This window comes from Homalodisca vitripennis, chromosome 4 (genome assembly GCF_021130785.1).
Source record: "Homalodisca vitripennis isolate AUS2020 chromosome 4, UT_GWSS_2.1, whole genome shotgun sequence".
Classification (NCBI taxonomy): domain Eukaryota; kingdom Metazoa; phylum Arthropoda; class Insecta; order Hemiptera; family Cicadellidae; genus Homalodisca; species Homalodisca vitripennis.
In genome coordinates this window covers 157,385,048-157,410,430 of record NC_060210.1, presented here as the reverse complement: position 1 = coordinate 157,410,430, position 25,383 = coordinate 157,385,048, and the positions used below count along the sequence as shown (strand labels likewise).

The 25,383-nt window shown below is 32.9% G+C and overlaps 2 protein-coding genes across 2 annotated transcripts; one reads left to right on the top strand and one right to left on the bottom strand.

Annotated features, from left to right (window-relative positions):
* Positions 1 to 1,256: 1,256 nt before the first annotated feature.
* On the bottom strand, positions 1,257 to 10,443 carry LOC124360395 (DNA-directed RNA polymerase II subunit RPB7-like; the record flags this gene model as incomplete). Its single annotated transcript, XM_046813997.1, has 4 exons — positions 1,257 to 1,368; positions 2,165 to 2,198; positions 5,906 to 5,977; positions 10,324 to 10,443. Coding segments are annotated over 4 exons (246 nt in total), but the record flags the coding sequence as incomplete, so codon positions are not given.
* A 7,556-nt stretch (positions 10,444 to 17,999) lies between these two features.
* Positions 18,000 to 25,246, top strand: LOC124360394 (conserved oligomeric Golgi complex subunit 2-like). The gene is made up of 5 exons (XM_046813996.1): positions 18,000 to 18,134; positions 19,144 to 19,300; positions 20,233 to 20,506; positions 21,585 to 21,762; positions 21,923 to 25,246. The coding sequence occupies exons 3-5, from the start codon at positions 20,238 to 20,240 to the stop codon at positions 22,016 to 22,018; spliced, it is 543 nt and encodes a 180-aa protein (XP_046669952.1). The 5' UTR covers positions 18,000 to 18,134; positions 19,144 to 19,300; positions 20,233 to 20,237; the 3' UTR covers positions 22,019 to 25,246.
* The last annotated feature ends 137 nt before the right edge of the window (positions 25,247 to 25,383 follow it).

Here is a 25,383-nt window from a genome sequence, read left to right as displayed (position 1 = left end):
CAAAGCAAGTGAATTGTGTACTGATACACATTATACATTAACCTGATAGCTGACCCAACTGACATAATGGCACAATATGCCATTAAATTATTCCAAAATGTGAATTTTTTAAAATGTCTCATTTAGTCTCATATCTGTCTAATGTATGTGCAAGCAGTTAATTGATGTGATCAAGCTAGTGTGACTTGTGTACTGATACACTGTAACATAAGACCTGAAGAGCTGACCCAACTGACAAATGGCCATCCACAACAATATGCCAATGAATTTTTAAAATGTGATTTAGTCTCATATTTCAGTTCTAAATTTATTGAATTTAAGTGATGAGCAAAGACAGTGAATTGTGTAACTGATAACACTGTACACATAAAACCAGATGAGCGGACCCAACTGACTTATGGCCCATCACAATATGCCATGAATTTTTTAAAATGTGATGTTAGTCTCATATCTGTTCTAAAATGTATTGACTTAATTCTGATGTAGCGAAGCACGTGAATTTTGGTACTGATAAACTGTAACACATATACCTGATGAGCTGAGACCCAACTGACATATGGCCATTCACAATATGCCATGAATTTTAAAATGTGATTTAGTCTCATATCAGTTTCTAAATGTTATGTTGACTTAATTTGATGTGCAGAGCAAGTGAATTGTGTACTGATACCCTGTAAACATAACCTGATTGAAGCTACCCAACAGACATATGGCCATCACAATATGCCAAGAAATTTTTAAAATGTGATTTAGTTCTCAAATCCTGGTTTCGAAATGATATTGAATTAAATTGATGTGCAAGCCGTGAATTGTGTAAACTGATACACTGTAACATAACCTGATGAATTCTGAACCCAACACTGACCTATTGGCCATCACAATATGCCATGAATTTTTAAAAGTTAATTTAGTCTCAATATCAGTTATCTAAATGTATTCGACTTAATTGGGACTTATTTAATAACTGATTAAATTGTCCTTCTCCGTGGACTAATGGTTACAGTCTCGGCTCTCTAACCGAGAGATCACGGGTTCAAATCCCGGGGAGGTCCAATCATGTACTTTGTACTTTAATAAAAAACCAGTGCACTTCAAAGCCGGCATAGCCGATGCTGAGGCTTAAATGAGATAAAAAAAGACTGATTAAACATATGTCACATGTAACTTTTCAAATGTTAAAACACAACAATCATAATAATTCAATTACATAGAAGACATATTGTTAAACATGACAAAGGAATAATATAATAACACTGTTTCAACAAATTGGTTTATTTTACAAAATGTTTAATAAAAATAAATTATAATTTCTTTTCAATCAAAATAAAACTAAGTGTTTCTGTCCCATTCAGTTGTTGCAAACCAAACCTGAAAATAAAAAATACAGATTATTATGCATTGTACAAAGACAATTGGATTAAAATATAACAACTGATATTGCTGATAAACAATCAACTTTTTTAACAAGAACCCACAACCACTGTTGAATGAATATTGCTTTCCATTTAAAGAAAAAGTACAAAAACCTATGGTCATGGCCATAATAGACTTGTGAGGGAGAAAGGAGAGAGAATGACCAATACTACAGTGATTGAGATATGGTTTGTAGGCTACTTGTTTCAAGGATCTCATACCGAAAAAAACTACTATGTCCGATATTTACAAATGAGTGAGTTTAAATAATGTATATAGTGTAAAAAAATTACTGTACCTCAATTTTCATTAATTAAAAAAGTCTCAATGTTAATTTAAAAGTCTTAAGAGTGTCTGATGTAAAGCTCTACAAACTTTTATACTTTATCAGGCGTTCAGATCTAAAGTACATCTGAATGTATCAGATTACTGAAGTCAAAGGTTTACAAATGAACACACACTTGGCTTCATCAGTGTTTAAGGTTTATATACTAAAATGTGATGTTAAATAAGTTGAAAAGTACTTTGAAGAGGTGGTCTTACAAATGCATAATAAAAAAGATGTAATGGTTACGTGTTTTTTTTTTTTTATTTATTAAAACCACTTAATTTCCATATGACCCTTGAATTTTTATATCTATCATATACCGTGGAAGCCCTTGTTTTAGATATTAAAGATCATATCACCCATAAAAAAATCATAAGTTAGTTGTTTCACCTCAGTTGTTTGTTATTGTAATAGGCCACTCACCTAAGTAATCGTCCATTAATGTTCCTATGGCGAACTGAAATACAAAGAATCAATTATTAAAACTATGTAGGTACATACATCTTAATAATAAATAATAAAAGAAAGCTACAATTAATAGAATATGCCTAAATTTGAGGATTTATATTTTAAAAACTAAAACAGTAAATTTTTAACAAAAATAATGAATTATTAAACTCTTAAATATTAACAAATAGCAATGTCTGTTAATTTCCTAAATAAAAATGCAATAAAATATTACTTAATTTCATTTCTTACCATATTAAATTGTTAATTTTACCCTTTAGTCATACTAAAAGATATTAAAATACAGTACAAATATATTTCTGCTTACAAGTTTATCAGAAATATATGCTAACTAGCTGTTACCCACGGCTTTGCACGCTATATTTAGAACCGAAGTCCTTATATTACTTAGTAAAAGCACTTATGATGTAAAATGATGGAGTTCTATGAAAATTTTAAAACGTAAGTAGGCATACATCAAGTATATATTATTTAAGTTCATGGTAAATATAATCAGAGTGTAACTTAATTATTACATCATATTTTGTACGTGGAAGAGCATTTCTGGTTAAAATTAATTAATTATATTTGCAATGTCACAGCTGAGCCTGCATTATTATTATGATCAATAAAATATAAAATATACAGGTCTCGGAAACCTACTTCGGTCAAAAAGCGTCTATTTCTAGCCTTTATCACATATTTCAGGTCTAAGATATTTCCAATACCATAGTAGAGTTTGCCTTGTCCTGATGAAAAGATATATACTTACGTAGGACCGAGAAGCCTACTTCGGTTAAAACGTACCCTACTTCAGATCGTTTAAATTCACTTACTATGTCACATTTCAGCTTGCAATATTTCTTCAATCAAATTCTAGATACGTTCGATTATGCAGTTCTTGGAAATCTACTTTGGTAAAAATCGTCTACTATCGGCTTCTGTAATCTATTTTCAGTTTAAAATATTCAGGGACATAGTTGTTTGTTTTGTTGTCCTGATGAAGAAAATATACACATACGTAGGACCTATTACGGCCAAGGGGAAGTAATACTTACTTCTTATGTACTTTCGGTATAAGGGGGAAATCCTTATTAAGGTTATGCAACATTCCAAAATAATCGTTATTAAAGTTTTGCGTTACACTTGTTTTTTGGACTGTAGCCAGGGAAAGAATGAATCATTGAGACATTTTAGTGTTCATTTCTGTTTTCCAAAAGCCACTGTTAAAATGCCATATCACAATGTCAAGGAAGCCCACAAGTTTAAAGTAACTTATGTGAAAACATTCATAACTTTGCTCATTAAGGTTGATTACATAGCAGTGTTTAAATAATATTTAAAATGCATTAGATGATTTAAATTTGTCACTGGTGCGATCTGGAATAAAATTTTGATATTAACTTTTTATTTATTATCCGCATTGCACTACTGATCAAGCACTGTTTACTTAATATTTGATCAAATTTAAATGTAAACAGATGTTTCAGCCAATTTGTCGACAAAACTGAAGGTGTGAACAGCTGTTTAGTGCCAGTTTAATTTGGATTATGAAACGTAAAAACTACATTCTTTCTGAATTTCAAAATATTCCAGGTAACCTTTCTTATCTATTTCTTCATAAATACCTTTCTCAGATTTCAATGAAAATTTTACAAAAAGAATTAACCGAATTGGTCCAGCTGTAGAGATTTGCGCTTGCCAACACATTTTGCGATTCATTTTTATATTATACATTACCAAACATAATGATACTTCAACATACTTTACGTTTGGGTAGCCCTTTCATCATAATTTTTATTTTTATTTTCAGACTATCTTACTTGGTAATATATTCCACTAGAACATAATTACCTACAGTGACATAATATCATGTGAAACACTCCCCTATATTAACTTGCAAGTCAAATGGAACATGAAGCTCTAAACAGTTAGTCAGAATATTTCATCAGACTAATACTTCTGAACTTTTCAAATACTTGAAAATTAAATTTATTCAAGGAATAACTAGAATTGAGATATAGATATTGTTCTAGTGATTAAAAAAGTATGGAGGACGTTTTGGCCTAAGCAAAAATAGGCTGTACACCAGCAAAACCCAAACATTTAAGCAATCTGGCTCCCTGATATCCAGGTTCTAATGTGGGAACATATCATTTGAGTAGGGACAATATCCTGAGACTTTCAGCTCTCTATCTGGTAATCAACAGATGTCCACCTTCTAAACTTGCACTCACTCTTATATTGTCATTTATATCAAAATTTCAATAGTAGTTGGAAGTCGGGTTTGGTATGCCATCCAGGCGAATCTATTATGTGTTTGGATATCCTGCAAATAGACTTGCATTGTATATTAATTATTCAGTGTTTTGTGCAGCAGCTGACACAGCTGAGAGATTACTGTGCGACACTCCAGCCATCAGAGTTGTTGTTTATTTACGTATAGCACCACCCAGGTACATACAGCTTAAGGACTGTGGCAGAAGCGAACAACACCATCTCCAAATTGGAGATATTCTTTCTTTGAAACGATGATCCACTGTAGTTTGTGACCCTTTTCTGAAGAAGATTGTGTAGATACTTAAACCTTTCCAGATGAAACACGGCCACTGCCCATTCATATCTAGCTTCACTAGCGAATGAAACACGGGCTCTACAAGGATGGTGTAACGTTCATACAACGCTAGCCATGCAATCAAGGTGAATCGAGCAGCAACAACGGCTGTCCTAAGTGAGCTATCTGCACATGAAATACATCCAGTAAGGATGGCTGTGTGATCTAAGGCACTACTCATAGACTCGGGAGTTAGCCTTGGAGTCGTGGGTTCAATTCCCACACCTGACATTAGGGACTTTTGTGTTCTGGTGTACATTTATGAGTCACTGGTCTGTGTGGTAAAGCCGGTGGGACACCTTAAGTTAACGTTGGTTGGCTTTGGTGAAAGTTGACGGGATCAATGATTTTCTCATATAAGTGTACCAGACCCAAAACACCCGCTTTGTATTTTTTGTCTTCACTATTAGAAAAAAAAAAACCACTTGATTTATGTTTATTTTATGCTCTATGAGACATTTATTATTGAATCATGACCATAATAATAGCTTTCAAGATTTAAAAACCATTTATACTACTTATACATCATAAGTACGACGTCAAAGGATTAACTGAACATTTAAATACAACCTGATAGAGAAATGAGCACTTTGAGTCCTAAAAGGATTCACTGGAATTTTATATATTTGTAACATTGTTGAAAATTATTTGCTTTAAATACAAAAATTTACATAACAGCACTAAAAATATATCAAACAATGTTATAAACAAAAAAATACTTGGTGCTGTCTCTCTAAACAACTACTACTCCTGGATCACTGTGCAACTGAACTCACAGCGGTTAAAGGATTAAGAGAGAAAACTTATATTCCTTACGTTTCTGGATCTCAGTATGGATATTTTTATTGTTATTATTATACTACAGATTGATAAAACTGATTCTCTAGAAAATCACTTAGAGGGTATATTAACTATGGTAGTAACTGTCAGTTGTTGGAATCCACACTGAAAATAAGTACTTTATATATCATTCTTTACATATTCTCAGTGTAGATCGGATGGGTTTTAAACATGGATTAATCAAATTAATATTTTACTATACTCAAAATTATTGTAACAATGATAATGATAATAGATGAACACATAGTGATCTTGTTACTTACAATTCCCGAAGCATCAACTCTTGTACCAACAATCTTCAATCTTATGTCATCATCTTCTTGTATAACAACATCCTGAAAGCAATGTTGCCATGAATAAGCTGTTATAAGAGTATCAAAATTCAGTGCAACAGTATGAAAATAATATCAATACTAAATGTGTTTACACACAGAATTTTAAATTTGTCATTTATCTTCATATGTAAAAATCCATTGAAGAGATTTAACCCTCCGGCTGGCGCGCATTTGAGCCTTGACTGGCACCCTGTTTTGAAGCTTCGTGCAGAGTTTTTAATTTTTTATCCTGTACAATTAATTATTGGAGAAAACAAAAAATCTGTATACATCAAATTACTCTGCAGAATATGTTGTACAATATAAACATAATTATAATTTGACTTGCCTAAATAATGGTGGATGTTTGATGATCAGAACTCAAAACTTTTTTTTTCAAAAAAACACTTTTTTATATTAAGCCATTACAAAAAAACTCAAAATTAATTTTATTTAAAAATCTAAAATATGCATAATGTTCACTTACTTATGCACAAAAAGAAAATACATAGTTATAAACACTTTTATTTACAAATAAAATTACAATTGAAAAAAACAAGACTATATACAAGCACTAACAGTTGCCGAGTCGCGTCACGCGGAAGTAGTCTGGAGCTTTTAGCGGCCAGTAAAATAACAAATATTCACATATATATATAAAAGTGAATACATTATTAGAAGGCTTGGGATCTTGTGATTAAAGTGATATAACTTTTATGCGATTCGAGCGGTAATTATCGAAACTATGACGTAATTAGTAGACGATGTTTAATGAGTCGTATATTACGACTCTGCCAGTTCACGGCGGGAAAAAATGAGTCGTAATTTACGACGTTGCCAGCCGGAGGGTTAAGAAATAGAACCTATTGTCATTATGGAGAAAAACCATAGGCCCGATAAGAGATTAATTTTTTTATAATCACAACTCTTCGTACAGTTTATTATTGACAATGAATAATTTGAAAGAATAACAGGTTTCGTACGTTTGCCATTGTTATTTGTTACACAAATACAACACTGTTTTGAGTATTGGAACCTATCCTCTACTTAAAATGTCAAAATCCTTCGGGCATAAGAATACGCAAACACAAAAACTAATAAATACCTGGTAATCAACTAGCCCAATTCAAAGTTAACAACAGAACAAGTTGCACGTCGCAAAACTAAAGCATATACCTGAGGGTCTGAAAATTATTAAAAGTATTAGTCCTGCCACTACACAAAACAGGCACGCTAAACAACAAATTAGCAAACAACAAGGAAGGAAAGAGACTAAGGAAAAATCAATATAGCAATTACAGGGGCACATCATCTGAAACAAAGAGGAACAGGAGGTGTGTCTGATTTAGCACACCCTTGCCTGTAACATCAGTTTAGCGTCACAAAAGAAGGTGCTAAATCAGTGCAGTGGCCGTGTTTGTGTTCTGAATAGGCACCACCTTTTAATATGGGGGTCCTTATTCAGCACCTTGACTGTGTCCATGTCCTGATTCAGCACCCCCTTGGTTCTATTTTTAGCAGTCATGAGCTTGCTGCTCTCATTTTACTTTAACCTTTTTTTCTTCACTCCTGCTACAATAAATATTCCATGCCACAATGTCCAAAAATCTAATTATGGGTACCTAACATTTATATATTCATAATTTAGTTATTTAAACTGCATTGTATAGCAATGTTTAAATAATATCCATAATTTACATTGTCGTTGCTGTCAACAAGTACACTTTTACCCCTAAAAAATGCTTGTTATTTACTGTTTTATTTGAAACTCTACTATATGTTTTCCATAAAAAGATTAATTTGGAATATTGCAGAATTTCAAATTGTAAATAACCACACCGATCAAGCCTTTCTTACCAATGAACAACATTTTATTTTTATTTATATATAGATAAAATCACAGATAAATTATTTTACGTTTTTTACATCAATGTGACCATGTATTTTACAGCTAGCAACAATATATAAATCAAGCATATTATTTATGTTATTCTGCTCAATATTCTCAATAAATTACTCAAATAATGCCCTAATTACGACATGGAAGTTTTTCTCTAATGCCACTGGTTATATATAGTACTTGCACGTTTCTTTACATACAAATAAATTTGCCAGTTAACACGGTTTATAGGTAACAGAAGAATTGGCTGTTATGGCATATTATTACTTGTTGTGATAACAGTTTTAAATATACGAGTTTATCATAATGTATGTATTAACCACGAAACAGTAGCGGAGTTTAGACATTGTGTGAATTAAATCTTAAAAGGAACAACTGCACGTTAATTGTCACTAATGTTTATTTCCATAATAGCAACTCCATGAACACGAAAGACTGGTACCCCTTAACATTACCGCATTTAATCTAATATAACACATATACTAACGAATACTCCAACGCTCAAAGCGCAGTATTTTATATTTATAACATTAATGATGGAAAACATCTGAAACCTCATTATCCTTTGTAACATTGGTGATAAACATTTTGGTAGGTCTATTGCAAAAGAATGCATTAGTCTTAAATGTATGAAATGACTAGGCTATATTGAAACTGAGTTGTTCTAATTCAAGGCCATGACAGTGTCCTTGCACTGAATTAGTACCCCCTTGAAATCAGGGCGTGTTAAGGAAGCGTCCCAAAAAGGATGGCAATGGGTGGGAGGACGCCTCCAACCCTACGTTTGTGTTCCTGATCTCAAAGTCAATGTATGTATTCAAATTCAAACAAAGACAAATGTCTGAAAATCACTACTCCTTTCCTGTTGATTTCACAATGAAATTATTCAACAAGAAACAATATACAAGACATAACAATATCTTCCAGTTCAGGTTTATGACCCATCACATTAGCTTCTCATTCATTTGGACATATTATTACAATTAAACAACCCAGCACTGATAACCCCATAGGCAACTTCCTCTTTTAAAGTACAGGCAGGCAAAGGTCACTCACAATGGTTTTGAGAACGAATCTCCACTCTATAAAATGTAAAATGTTCAATTATATTTCTAATAAATTTATAGTTCTTTTTTTAATATCAATATACGATTCCAATTTTTTATTCAATTTAAAACATCATGAATTTTTGTATTTTTTATTGTAAGAAGGGATATGTTTAATATCTATAAATTGTTTAAACTTGTTCAATATTATTTTAAGAATTATTTATTTCTGAATTAATGTTATAATCATTAATGTAGATATTTTTATGTGAAACAACATGCATGTTTAATATAATCAAAAATATTTTTTTTAATAAAATGTTCTCCCTTGATTAGCAATGCTAGAGGGTTAGATATAGTCATATCCACAATGTAATAAATGCTTTTCTGAAAATAAATTAACTTTGAATTTGAATTTATTTTATGGAGTAGTTTCTTCTAATTAACTAAACAGAAAGACAAGATGCAAACAAATTCCTCCGTCCATTCGCTGGATGAACGTTTGCGGTGTGAGGTGGACGTCCAATGCACAAAATCCGTCCAGTGGATGGATGAATGTTTGGTGTGAGGCGGCTTTAAGATTTAACACATATTTGAACCTTTTGTCATAGTTATAGAGGTCCTGACACATATTATACTCAACCAAATTTTATTTAAATACTTAACAATAATATATATTTATAATTTTTTTCTCAAGGTATCATTAGACAACTAAGACAAAGAGACCAATATCTGCAAATTTCTACCAATAGTCAGTTTGTATATGAGTAGCTATCATGGATTTAACCATCATATATGTATGCAACACCTAAATGTATCAAAGTAAAAACAAATATGATATGAGAAGAAATTATTGTTTGATATTTTTAACCCGTTGATATCCTCCTATTTCCACCTCTACTAAATCTTGCTAGCTGACAATAGATTTTTTTCTTTGGGAAGAAATTATATTGATTTAAAAAAAACCCCAGGTTGTGTACTTGTAACCAGTTCTCTGTACTTGGATTATTACTTTACAATTTATCATCGCTAAATGCAGATTATTTCTTAAACCTGTATAAATTGGAAATGTTTATTTTTACAACAGTACAATGCAGATTGCTATTACTCTGGTTAAAATGATTATATATGTGTGTCTAAAAGTTTAAATAGTACCTAATCAAAATTTTATCCACTTAGATAATATAATGTTCGGACCATTGTGCACCGCCAAACATAACAAAATAAAAAGCCGATTTTGTTGCTGTAGCTTTCAATCTATCGAAAATTAAACAAAGATTTCATGAACTTAAAAAAAACATAAACAAGTCTATTACTCCTTTTATTAGGAAATGAAGTCAAATGCGGGTTTTTGAGTTCCACGTAAAGCAATTTTGAGATTATTCTTTCATATTTTATCTTTAATAATGAAAATACATTACCTCATCTTTAGACTTGTAGCAGGGAGGATTGAAGTTTGGACAAAACTGCATATCTGCTGGAATAGACTGAAACACATAATGATAATAAGAAACAATTTTTGTACTCTTAAATAGATTATAATAGACAATAGACAAACTTCTTTATTTACATATTCATTAAGAACAGTTATAGAGTCACATAATATTATTACATAAATATGGATGATGAATGTTTATACATTTGTGTTTCAGTTAAAAAAAAAAAAAAAAGTCAAGGTACATTTTGAAATCTCCATGTTTCATTGCAGGCGTTGAGGAACTCGTCCAGTGAATAAAATGGTTGATTTACTAGGATGTCATGCAGTTTTCCTTGTAGGGCACTCCTCTTCAATCTTCTCATTGTTTCTGGGAGAGCGTTCCACAACTTCCGGCCGATATAAGATGGTTTTTCTCCATAAATTGCTGTGCGATGTGGAGGCAGAACGTAGTTGGCTGCATGGCGAGTGTTGTATGAATGGATATCTTTCCCTGTTTGAAGACCCAGGCTGTGCACATGTAGAATTACTTCTTGGATGTATAGAGCAGTGACGGTCATTATGCCGAGGGTTTGGAAGGCTTGTCTGCAGCTTTGTTGATGTTCAAGGTCAGCGAGGATTCTAATGGCTTTTTTCTGCAGGACAAGCACCTTGTTGAGGTTTCCGACAGAGGATCCGCCCCATACAGCAATCCCATACCTCATATGGGTTTCTACTAATGAATAGTAGGCTGTTTTGGCATTTTCTAGGTTTCCAATCCATTTTATGCGCCGAACAGCATAAATACCTATGCTGATTTTTTTGCAAAGGCCATCCACATGCTCTGTCCAGCCGAGATTTCCATCCAGAATGATTCCAAGGAATTTAACATGGTTTTCAATTTCTACGTCAGGTATTTTTGGAATGTAGTCTTTTCTTTTACTAAAGTTAATCTGTATGGTTTTTTGATGGATTTACAGCCAGGTCATTTTTTCCTGCAGTATGTCAGTGCTTTGCAGAGGGAGTTGCAGGCGGTTGTATGTACTCCTTCTGCAGTGTCATCCTTTATTAAGAGTGTTGTGTCATCAGCATACATTACACAGTTGGTATTGTGATCTTGGATGTATGCTGGGAAGTCATTGACAAATAAGACAAAGATGACTGGGCCCAGGACTGATCCTTGTGGCACTCCACGTGTGACTGGTTGTGGGTTTGACTGGTAGGTGTTTTTATGGCCAAGTGTAATGTTCTGTATTTCAACTACCTGTGTTCGCCCTGACAGATAGCTCATAAACCAGTTGTTTGCTATGCCAGTAATGCCAAGAGATTTAAGTTTTTCTGATATGAGGTCATGTCCTAAACAGTCAAAAGCTTTGCTATAGTCAAGGAGGAGAGCAGAGATGTACTTTCCTTTGTCTATTTGGTCAATTATGTATTCTACTAAGCTGATGATAGCTGATGCTGTTGATTTACCTTTAAGAAATCCATGTTGGCAGTTAGTAACTATGTTATGCTGCTCTAGGTAGGTCATAAGTCTATTGAGTACTACTTTTTCTATTATTTTTGAAAATGTTGGACGAAGTGAAATAGGACGGTAATTTTGAACTTCAGTGGTTGGTCCTTTTTTATGTTTTGGATACACTTTAGATTGTTTTAATGCAGTAGGAAATTTGCCAAGTCTAAAAGATTTGTTTATTATGCTGACTAGAGGTGGTATAAGCTCATCAGCACAATACTTTACAATTTTAGCTGAATATTCATCCATTCCACTGGATGGTTTTGATTTAAGGGAATAGATGGCAGCTCTTACTTCTCTGAAATTTGTGGGGCCTAAGTTAAAAACAGTTTGGCAGTTGTCTACTATAGACTGGTCATTTTCATTTTTATCCTGATTTCCAACTGTTTTCTGGTTGCTAAGTTTCAGTGTCGTTTCAGCAACTTGAGAGAAGAAAATGTTAAAATGTTCTGCAACTTCAGATGGGTTATTCACGACTTTGTCATTTATTATAATACTGGATTGAGATGGGATTTTGTGTTGTCCTTTTCTTTCATGGTTAATGACTGTCCATATGGCCTTGGTTTTGTTTGCAGCTGACTCAATGAAGTGTGAGTTTGCATTTTGTCGTAGGGTTCTAAGTTTGTTGTCATAATTTTTTTTTCCTTTCCACCATAACTGCTTTATCTTGGATATTTCCTGTCATTTCATATTTGTAAAGTGCCTTTAAGAAAATATCCTTGAGGTATTTTGTCTCATTGTCATAGCACAAAGTTTTTTGGTTTGTTTTCCTGTTGCTTTTCTTCTTGGGGCAAGCAATGTCAAGGGATAATTTCAAGACTTCCAGAAAAATATCGTAAGCTAAGTCAGCATCAGGGGCAAGATTGATAGTATCCCATTTTTTGTTCATCAGAAGAGATTTCAAGTTATCTAGGTTGGTTGGACTGAATTGTCTTTTGAAGGAAGTTTGTGGCAGAGTGTTTATTTCATAGCCGTTTATCTGACATATCTGAGCAGTATGATCAGAAAGTCCTGTTTGTAGAATGACTGTGTCAATGTTATACTCAGGTATGTTGGTGCATATACAGTCAATTGAGGTGGCTGTGTCATGAGTAATGCGGGTGGCAAGTAAGGGCAATCTTTTGATGTTGTGTGTGTGCAGTTCAGTTTCTAAGATTGTGTTGTCTATGGTTTTTTTCATCCTGTCTATGTTAATATCTCCGATCAGCACTAGGTGTTTATTGTGTGCTTGTGTGTAGTCTAGGATGTTTGACAGAACATTTATACTTGCCCTTGTATTTTCTCTGGGTGACCGGTATACTCCCAGGATGTGTATGTTTCTGTCAATTGATTCTACCGACACCATAGCCGCTTCACAGCAGAACTCTTGACATAGGTGGGATATAGCGGTTTCTTTGGTGCTGTCTGCTAGAGTGTCCTCTGCATAAATAGCTACACCTCCCAGCTTATGGCCTTCTCTGCTAAAGTTTGCTATTAAAGAGTATCCTTCGAGTTTAGTACTCTCTAATTCTTTGCTTTTGAGGCCATATTCGGTAAGCACCAAGATATTGGGATTTTTATTACTTAGAAGGTGGTTTAGCCTATCAATCTTTTTATCAAGTCCACGAATGTTTTGATGCATTATAATTAGATTTTTTCTGGGGCTTTTTTGAGGTTTGAGTTTATGAAGTATCTGGTTTTGAATTTGGTCTGCTTCTGGTAGGTGTGGACTAAAAAATGTTCATGTGGTTCTGGCTGAGATTCCGGTACAGTTATGAGAGTTGAAGTTTGAGTGGCTTCACTTTGTGAAATTCTATTAGTGTTTGTAGGCAGTTGGGATTGCTGGATGTTGGATTTTTCAGCAGCTTTTGCCACTTGAAGGGAGACACTAAACTGATTAGTCTTTATAGTCCGTTTTTTGCTCATTCCTGTTGTTACTGAAAGGTTTTGTTTTGTCCGTGGTGTAGTCAATGTATGCTTCAGTTTTTTACTACAGGTTTGACTGACTCCTGGCATTGTAGTTAGGCTTGCATCTGTCATGGTTAAGGCAATAGTGGGCTCTGCCTTTGTTGTCCTTGCAGGTATAAACAGTTTTTGGTTGCAGGTTTGACTAACTCCTGAGGTTGGGGATGGATTTTTTTCTGTTGGTGATGTAGTCAGGGTATTGTTCAGTTTTTTTTTCTGCAGGTTTGGCTGACTCCTGGCGTTGTAGTTAGGCTTGCATCTGTCATGGGTAAGGCAATAGTGGGCTTTGCCTTTGTTGTCCTTGCAGGTATAAACAGTTTTTGGTTGCAGGTTTGACTGACTCCTGAGGTTGGGGATGGTTTTATTTTCTGTTGGTGATGTAGTCAGGGTATTGTTCAGTTTTTTTCTGCAGGTTTGGCTGACTCCTGGCGTTGTAGTTAGGCTTGCATCTGTCATGGGTAAGGCAATAGTGGGCTTTGCCTTTGTTGTCCTTGCAGGTATAAACAGTTTTTGGTTGCAGGTTTGACTGACTCCTGAGGTTGGGGATGGATTTTTTTCTGTTGGTGATGTAGTCAGGGTATTGTTCAGTTTTTTTCTGCAGGTTTTGGCTGACTCCTGGCGTTGTAGTTGGGCTGACATGTGTTATAGGTAAGTCAATAGAGGAAGCTGCATTTGTTGTCTTTGTAGATAAAGTAAGTAATTTGCTACAGGTTTGACTGACTCCTGCGAGAGTGTAATTTATGTTTTGGCAAAATGCACTTGAAGCCATGGTCTTAATAGATAGCTCCATTTGGTCAAGCTTTGAGTTCATTTTTGATATTTCCAATAGTACAGCGGTTTGATTAGTCTCATATATTTGGGCATCCCCCATAGGAGAAGTCTGTGAATATGAGCTCTTGCATACTACAGCTGTTATTTCTGTGTTTTGAATTTTTTCTTGCAGTATGGAGTTGCTTTTTTCTAGTTCTACTATTTGTTTTGCATAGTTATCAATCATTTGACCCAGTTTAAGGTCGTTATCCTCAGATGAATTCTGGATTTCTAAGCGCAGTTTCTTCTCGTTTTCAAGTTGGGCTTGAATATCTGAATTTAACTGTAGAAGATTTTCAATTTTTGTCAAATATTTGCTTTCAATGTTTTCCATCTCTTCCAATTTCCCCTCCATACTGATAAGTTTGCTTTGGAGTGCTAGTTTCTCTGATTTTAGCAATTCGTTCTCAGCTACTAATGCTGATCCTATTTTGGCAGCCATTTGGAGGTCGTCCTCTCGACTGTTAGAGCCTTCTATTAGGTTGTTTTCAATAAGACTCATTTCTAGTTCCAGTAGGGTGTCTGAGGTATTTAGTGTTTCTGAGTCAACAATTCGGTTTGGTAATGGTGGTGTTTTAGATATCCTGCATGCCATGCAGTGCCATTTTTCAATTTCATGAGTGGCCCTTTTTTTTAAATCTTTTTATAAAATATTTTGGCATCCTGCATGGTACCATTTTGCACATAGGCCTGTGCATTTAATACCAGAATATTTTACTCCAATATTGCATATACCACATGGATATTTAGTGGGCATTTCAGAGTCAGTTTAGTAGAGGTATTAATAGAAAATTCTTAGTAAAAATAGTCTGTATTAAGTAAAAGTAGAAAATGATAAATAAAAATGTCAGATATTTAAAACATAGATAATTACTCTGTAAGTAGTGATTTGCTACAAGCTAAGTATTTGCTGATGACAGCCAGTAAGTAGAGGCCGTGTTGTCTGAGGTCAGCGTCACAGACGCATTGTCAGCAGGTGTCGAGCAAATATTCCCATCTGCTTGACCTAATAGCTGGCTCTATCTGTTTTCTAGCAGCTGGTGCTCTAGATAGTGTCTTGTTGGCTATGACGTCACTGTTTTGTTTAGGTTTTATTCAGCCTGTTATTTATTTACTTGTTGTCAGTGGAAAAAAATAAATATCAGTAGTGCTATAAAATAATAAAATTAGTTAGAGAATTGCTTGAGTTTGTTATATTATGTGATATATCTTGAAAAAAATTGTTGCAGTTGTTGATCTAGTTCGTGATGTTTACTTAAAGTTTTCTTGGATTTTTATTGTCTTCAAGGTATTTAAATGTTCCTTAAATAGATGATACTAAACTTACAGTTTAGAAGTATTGATTGGTGTGCAGTTAAGTTGGTACTTTGTTGATTTTCCCACTTAAACTTCACTAAAATGTAGGATCACTTTCACACTAGATGATGGGTGTCCGCCATGTTGGATTTACTTTTTATTTGTAAATCCAGGTACAAATAAACCTCACTTTGAAATGGGGGGGGGGTGGGGGGGGGGGGGGGTGGGGGGGGGGGGGGGTGGGGGGGGGGGGGGGTGGGGGGGGGGGGGGGTGGGGGGGGGGGGGGGTGGGGGGGGGTTAATCTAGATTACACTGGATGGCTGCTGGGTAAACCAGATCAACTGTTTTTGTAGTCCTAGGTGTCTCTGAAATGTGAAAATGATGCAAAGGGTTAGTTTTTAACATTTTCATTACTGAACTCTTAGACCTCTTCAGATTGCAGGAGTCAAGTCTGTGACATTGTCAGATTTTGAGCTACACCAAACAGAAGGTGAAGTTAGAGCTAAACTCAAAATTTGTATTGAAAAAACCCCTTCTCATCATGGCTGTTATGAGTAGATGTGACAAAATCATAAAGGTACCACACATATAAAGGTACCTCCATATTCATTTAAAGATTAATTCCTTAACAGTGCATTGTATTATGGATACTATAGTATGGAATGCAATACTGTAGTTGCAGACATAATACAGCTGATGGTGACCATTGAGTGTTACTGTCCTTGCAAGCACTTCGCCTGCCTGGCCATTAGTGGTGGTTCAGAAGTTACCTTTAAGCTGTTGATCTCCAGGTTATGTGTTAGAGAGAGCTTCTTAGTCCTAACTTTTCCCAGTAAAATATAAGACTTCCTTAAACTTTATATTAAATGAAATAAAAACATTAAACCATATTATAATGAAGAAATTCAAAATATACTCTTAATATTTGTGGATTACTTGTGTAATTCTTTACTGTATGCTTGATTGTTTAAAAAACACCTGGTTACCACTAACATATAAGAACAAAATTACACTGTGTTCATAAACAATTGCATAATATAATAGGATCAATATTGGCTGTCGTAAAGTTTATTCTAATTAAATGCAAACTATTGTTCAAACTTCATAATTTATGGGGTCATTACTTGCAGTATTTTAATTTAATACCACATGTTGACAGATCATTCACTTATAATGGGAATGATAGTGATCTTCCCATATAAGTAATGTACACTATTACTGCAGCATTTGGTACATCAATATAAAACTGGTGACTCCTTCTACTAGTGGTTTTCGGGATAGCTTTTGTACCTCAAACATTTATGTGTAGTTGATTATTAGGCATAAATTAAATGTTAGGAATGAAAATTAACTCAGGTATTTATGCTCTAAAACGATTATCATTTCTTTGTAATTTATTCAGTGCTTTAAACTGTATTTCATGCCCATATTCAGTCATATGTATCCTATTGAAATAAGTGTCTATGGCGGGACCTCAAATCAAAATCAAAATAAAATTCTCAGCCTTCAAAAAAAAGGTGTGAGAACCATTTGGCGATTAAGAAGTGACGATTCAGTCAAGGAACATTTTACCAACTTAAGAATATTGACAGTGTATATCCAGTATATTTGTAATACAATCATTTATGTAAAAAATCACAAACTCAAAATTTAAAACTTTTAAAGAGGTACACTTTTACAATACCAGAAACAAAAACACCATTATATTACCTCATCATAACCTAGAGAAATTTAAGAAAGGCACCACCTGTGCTGAAATAAAATTGTTAAACTATATTCCCAAAGCAATTAAGGATATAAATGAATTTAAAAACAGAACAAACTATTATTAAAAGATTTTCTTTTGAAGCATGCTTTTTATTCACTAGATGAATTATATTCATTAGGACAGTCAGTATAACTCATAAACATACAATAGTGTTTTTAAGGGTTGGTTACAACATATTAGGTCTTACAGTATGAAGTAAACATTGTTAAATAGTAGTTTTTAATGTACTTGACACTATTTATTGTATATTTTATACATACTAAATAAAGACTTTTTGATTTGATTAGTATTACACACATTCAGATGGCGTTGAAGGGGACAAAATTGCTATTATAAATATTGCTCTACTACCAATTGTTCACACTGCATATTATTGTAAACTTCAGATTCTAATAACATAGTTATGTGACTTTTTCAGGTTTTGGAAGTTAAATTTACAAATATTGGGGACGATATTTTACTTGGAGCAGTGAATTACTAAAGGTAATGTTTTAAGCTCTTATTAGCTCTTTTAAATATTAAAAATATTGATGTATTGAAATCACATCAAAGTTAACTATAAAATTAGAAAACAGGGAAAGGTTTGAATTTTTTTCTAATCATCATAATTTGTCTTTAAAAAATAATCAAAAGCTATTTAAAATCTGTATGTAAACATTATTACTGCATATGTATAGTATGTTTCCTTGGGACCCTTCCCTGATCTTTTTTCAGTACACTGCACAGTTCTGATCATGTTTATTAAAATTTTAAAAGCCAATATTCTTTTATAAGAATGTCAAAAATATCAGCATATAATGAACATGTTGCCTTGAGTAGTCTCGTCTCAAGATTTTACTTGATTTAAAACTGCATCTTTGATTGCCAAACGTTTTATGACAGTTTTCTAATGAACATAGTAGTATGTTATGTATATGAACATCTGATGACACCATACTGTACAGTAACATTTGATCCCAATGATTATATTCTGGACCACTAGCAGACCAAGTGCTGTTACATTTAAATAGAAAGCATACATTTTCATGTCATCATATAAGTTTTTCTGCTGATGGGTGGTCAAGGCAATTGTCCAAAAATAATAGGGCCTTTAAGCTTATAGACTGGAGTTGATTCCTTACAGCAAAAACAAAAACATTGTGGAAACAGTCTGAAATATCTCCCTGTTCATCCACTCACTTTTCTGGCTAAAATACTCTACAGGAAACAATACAGTTCTTAAATGTGCTTGGATTTTGAATTTTGTCTGTTAACGGAAAGTCCCAACTTGTGGGATTGAACAAAGAAAAAAAGTTTACTGTTCTTTGCTAATTTTTCACCCTCCAGTTTTTCTTGCCAAACAAGGAGTTTTCTTTAAAGTGATTTCCAGCAAAGACAGGGAAAGTTACTCACAACCTGCTTGTTATTGTTAGTTATAAATTTAAAAATATTATTTTTTTATTGTTGTAATAATGCCAGACAAGTTATTTGTGAGTGATAATCATCTGTGCAGAAGTCAGAAGAGAGTAAACTGAAGGTTGAGATAGAAACTTGGGTTTACCTGTACTCAGACTTGACTGCCCTGGCGGAGAGACTGGACGAACTGTTTACTGTGGCCAGTAGTCGTCTGCTGCCTGCAGTCTCTCAGACCACGCGGGACCAACTACACAGTATGTACTAAAGCATTGTAAATTAATTACTACAAATATTCAATATCATATAAAACAATTTTTTACTAATTACCTATTTGATATAAACTGTTGGAAAAATTATAAATTTTTTCAAGTAAAAAACTTGTAAATAACAACTATATTTAACATACTTTTGCCATAACATAAAGACAATTAAGATAGAAGTCAAGGAACAAAGTTTGAAGCTGAGACATTCGCTGCTCTGCTATGTATGTAAGTAAATTACTCATAGTTATACTTATTGTATAATCGTGCATTGTTGACACACGATTACTGTGATGATTATAGATCATATGATCAGTGAGTGGATGGGTTGCAATGGCCTTAAAATTAGCTTGAGAAAGTGTACTATTTTTATTGTGCTCCACACAGTCTATGCTTGGCGTCATGCTGAACCGTATTCTTTGATCTTATCACATATTCCATCTAACATGTTATAGACAGTCAATGTAAGTTTTAGTTTTTTGTATTATTGACTTTGTATATCTTGGAAAGAGGCATGGAGCAAATTTAGGCACTTCAGAATTCTACAGTTGAAACAGTTTGATTCGATTTGTGTTAACTCAAGATGCTGCTGGCCCCTTACCTCTAAAACCGTACTTAAATTATTATTTACAAGGCATTATCACCATCATTGTGGAGCTCTTGTAATGAAGGAACCACCATGTTTCTATTAAGGCTACTTTACAAACATTAAGGTGGAATTGGAATTGAGAGATTTTATTTTGGCTCTAATAGTGTTCAAAAATTGGTATCTTTTGTGAAAAATATACTTTTATTAAGTAGAAAACTGTTCAAGTACTATCAGGAGTTAGCAAAGAATCGTCTTTCTCAAAATCTTGAAAGTTTTTACCTATTTTCTTTTTACTCTGCCTACATGAAAATCATTACAGAATAATCTATATTTTCAGAGTGCATGGATGAGTGGAAAGAGAAGTTGAAATCACAACTTGGACCAGTAAGTGGGCGTCTAGTGCGATCTGTAAGCGTAGGGAGTGTGGCAGCATTGAGACAGGTGAGCGAGGTGCCACGACTGTACCGCCGCACCAACCGAGATCCTCCCACCAGAAGTCTGCCATACATAGATTCTATGTTGGAGGCTCCCTTGGCCTTCCACTTAAAGCATCAGTCACACCCTCACACCTTGTTGTGGCTACAGAGTATATTCTCAGACATCACAGATCAGTAAGTCGTTTTACTATGTTATTTGACAATTACCAGCAAATCTGAGAGAAAGAGTTATTGTACAGACGACGGACTGATCTTTTGACCCCATAATCAATAGGCATCTTCCTTAGGCCAACTTATAGATCAAGTTTAAAATTTCTAGAACTTTAGCATCAGGGGTTATTGTACAAATGAACTCTTGAAATGAAAACTAAAAAGCCTTTTCACCTTCAAAATCAATAGTCATTTTGCTTGGGTCAAGAGGAATTTATAGATCAAGTTTCTAGGACCTTATTATAGCCCCATTAGAACAATGTTAACTTCAAACACTTAATATCTTATTTTTAATCGTAGAGTCATATGAGATGTATCATTTTAAAAATCTGGTTAATAGGCATCCAAGCACTTAGATCTTTTCAACATTTTTATTGGATATTTAGGAAACCAAACACTTTTGTGTTTCATTGGTTAATTTTTATTTTACTTTAATGGAAAAATTAAAAAGCATTTTAATGCATATTCATCATACCTTTAAAATGAGACACCTACCATATAACGCTACAATAAAAAATAAGGGTGTGGAAGTGCATGAGGTTTAACATTGGTATTATGGGGAAAAAACTCAAAATCACTTCTCTACAGTCGGCTGTTTATTTACTTAAACACACTTAAGTAAATAAAGTTCAGGCTTTTTAGGAGATTAGGTGATGCACTTAGGAATTTTGCTCTTAATTGGTGCTGTCTGAGATCGTTGTACTTTTTGTCATATTCTCGACCTTCTACTTTACCACCTATTCTCCTTATTTTGTTCTGTAAGATTCTCTCACAGGCCAGTGGCCATTGAGGACAGACAGAATAAAGGCATTGAGGGGCTCCTTTTTTAAATATATTTAAAAACGGTATTAAATGTACTTACTCAGCAAGCATCAATTCTACAAGTAAAGTATTCCAATTATTATTTATTTGTGTTTAGAGTTGTGTTTTACTTCTGATCCCTTGCCTACCAACAAATTTAATAAATGGAAGTACTGCAATAAACTATCCTATGATATACTGAAATAGTGATTCTCTGTGTTATTGAAATAACTTTTTTCAGATATTATGTTGCGGTTATGGGTGTTTTAACATCCGTCCAGAAAACAGAAGAGAGTTTAAGAAGATTGAAAAAAATTAGAGATAAGTCAATAGCCACTGGTTCAGCCCCTGACAGAGGGGGTGATGATGATAAAATAAGAATGCAACTGTATTTTGATGCAAATTATTACTGCAAGAAGGTAAAGAAAATGTTTATTTTTAATTTATTGAAACTAATTCATGGAAAGGTATTCAGATTATGTTCTTATCATATCATGAATCTATATGTGAAATTATTTTTATTAATGAAAGTCTGCATGTATCATTTTGAAGTAATTCTCTCTTTGATTTTATTTTCAGATAGAAGAGCTGGGAATAAAAAAAGAAAATGTTGATCATCTGAAGGATCTACTAAAATTAGTTGAAACACTGCACAATAAAAATGGATTGAAGTAGTAATAGTTTTTGCTAATTAATTCCTGCTTTAACAATATACCATTTGTACAGTAAGTTTAAAACAAAATGGGGATACAACTTGCTCACAAGTGTTCACATTCTCTACAGCCTCGATGATTTATTATTTAATTTTAGTCAAAAGTGATTATGTCTTCGTGAGTTTCACTAAGTGGAAGTTTCACATGTTATAGTGATATCAAGTGCCTCTTGTAATATTAGTTGGCTGTATAAGAACGCATCTTAGTATTCTTTGATTATTTTTATTTCCCTCGTCTTTATATTATTATAACAATATTTTATTTATTCACAAGTCTGGCTTTTACTCTTAAATTAAACATTTTATTATTTAAGGATCAGTAATTTATCAGGAGACTATCAATATGCCAACACTTTATCAACCTTCATACAGCTTTTGTTGAATTAATCCTTTTAACCCATCATTTTATTTCATGCATTTGCCAAATTTCTAGGTAAAAATGGTTCATAGTGTAGAGGTGAGAAAAATACATATAATTTTCTTATTTTTGTATGATAATTTTGATTTCATTTTTAAATAAGTGTACTTTAAGTAGAATAACCAGACAAATAATTTTACATAAGTTCAAATTTAAAAAATTATAAATGTCTGTAAACAGTCTTGTTTTAAGATGTATTTTTGAGTTTTGACATTTATGTAAGGTAGAAAAAATATGGCATGCATTAGAATGTACTTTATGAATACACAAGGTATAGCCAATTAATTGTATTGCTTTGTAATTTTTTTACACAATTTCTCAAATATATAACTATAATACTATAGTCTACATACTTTTTTAATTCCAAAACATTGTATTGTAAAATAACACTGAAACATGTTATATTTCTGAGAAAATACATGCTTACATCATGTGATGGCTAACACCAACAACTAAACTGCTCTCACACAGATACAATGCCAGTTGCAAGGTTTGTGGTTTTCGCATGTAGCTGATTTCTTGTCTAATTTCTTAGCCTGGTTGCATTCGACATTTTACAAGCCAGTTACATTCAAATATAGAGAATTTCGATATAATTGACATTGGGGTTTTTTATTAGACCATCTCTGTCTGATATATCCAACTCTGGGGCTAAAAGGATTAACTCATTGTTCACTGAAAAAGAACTGTGTACGAGATACTTTATCATGCAACGTTATTCTTTTGCTTTTTAATATTGTTGTGTTGCATATAAATAGTGAAAAAACTTTAATCTAAATATTAGTGCCTACATTTATTTTGTTCTTCTATTTTGAATATGTTATGTTGACAACAAGGTTTTTGTTTTTTTTACAATAAATGGTAAGCTCTGCTAGCATTAGTGTTGTATAAACCTGTGTTGCTTGAATTTGTTTACAAGATATCTTTCATTGTATAAACACCACCAATTAATATTAGATGGTTATTTAATATAATTTTATAAATTGTATTTTCATTTCTAATGTTTAGAACAGAGCCAGGCAATAAGGCAATGATAATGTGCTGATATAGGAGTAAGCTATTCATGGTGTGGGAGTAGTGTAACTGTGATGTAGACCTGTAAACTGATCTTTGGAAATGATTTATAAAAAAATAACTAGTTCACAACAGGTTGATATTTGTACATATTTTGGAAATGTCCAAATTGTCGTAAATGGTGGATCACAAAATTTATTTTGTTAGCAAACTATAGGCAAGTATCTATAGTATGAAATCTTTTTTGGAAATTTAAATACTGTTCAAATTTATCAGTTATTAAAATTCTCAATTATTTCCAATTATAAAATACAGTACTATTCACTGTATTTTATAAATAACAATTTTTAATTAATTAATTAGAGCAGTGTTTGTAGTTTCCTGAATATTTGGTGATTTAAAGACAATAGTATCAGTGTTTATGACAATTTTAATTTATGTCAATAGTACATAAAACCTACCTGGTAAATTAAAAATCTAATTGAAATGCCAAAAGAATCCAAACTTGTTGGACATTAACAACAATTTCAGAATTCTCATCATATTATACAGTAGCAACACCATGATGGCACCTTTAAGTCTTGGAAGGATTGATTTTTATTTAATTTATAAATGTCATTAATGTTATTGTGGCTTTGTATAACTGATATTTGTCAAGTATTTTGCCATCAACTCATTTGATAATGGAATATTGTCGTCAGTTCTTATACAGATATAATTTATTAGTCATAATATATTTCTCATTGTAGTGGGTTTTTGTATTTCCTTGAAATCATCAGGTTATTGTATTATGTGATATTTATTCAATTAGTGTTGTGTTTGTTGCCCTGTTTATTTTATACTGATACTTAAACTTTCAACAGTTTCAACTTTCTGAATAAACAAATATTATGTTAATTACTTAATTTTTTGTCCACAGAGCTACAGCCAAAAAATATGGCAGACAAAATTATTGTAAAAGTATTAACAGTTTATGTTATTCATAATAGTTTGCAGTAAATCATAAATTTGTAGTAATAATGATGGGAATGGTTAATTTATTGTGAATATATTGAGTTAAGCTCCATTTTACATTTTGCTTAGTGCAGCATTTGAATGAAATATGACTTTTTGTGAATCGTTTTAGGTAGAAGTGCATTTCAGATTCCAGGAGTTTATGTACCATTGTCAGGAATCAGATGCTGCACTAAACAGAAGGCGAAATAGAGCTAATCTCAATATTAACATCTCTGTATTGTTGTAGATGTTTAGGTCAAATTTAGAGTAGCCTAATGCGTTCATAATTAATGTTTTTGTGAGTTTTGTCAACTATTCAGAAGTAGCAATTTGTTATTCTTCCTATATGTGATTTACAAGTTTTTGAATTGCCTAGTTTGTTATCTGGTTTTGTTTAAAGGAAAAATATATTTCCTGGCCACTAATTTAAATATGGGATTTTACAGGCATAATCATTTTAACAAGAACAGTCATAGGGTTAGTAATCTTTAACTAAAAATCATAATTATATCATTATCATAATTAAATCATAATCACTTAAAACACTCATTGTTAAAGTAGTCCTTTATTATTGATTTCCAAATATTTATTTTAATTGCTGTGTTATAAATGAGTATTGAGAGCAAATATTCTAGTTTGTAAGTAGGCCTACATATTGTATAACATGTATAGTGTAAGATATGTACATAATACGAGTAAGAACATATATTATTAACAATTTTCATTTTGTTTGTATAAATAATGAATAAACATTATAGATCTACTGTGTTTTATGGTTTCTTTACACAGTTGTTAAACAAATGTACCGAATCTCCCAATTAATGTCAACTCATAATAAAAAGAAATAATAGGTTTTCTATGAAAGATTACTAAGGAACATTTAACAGATACCACAGTAAA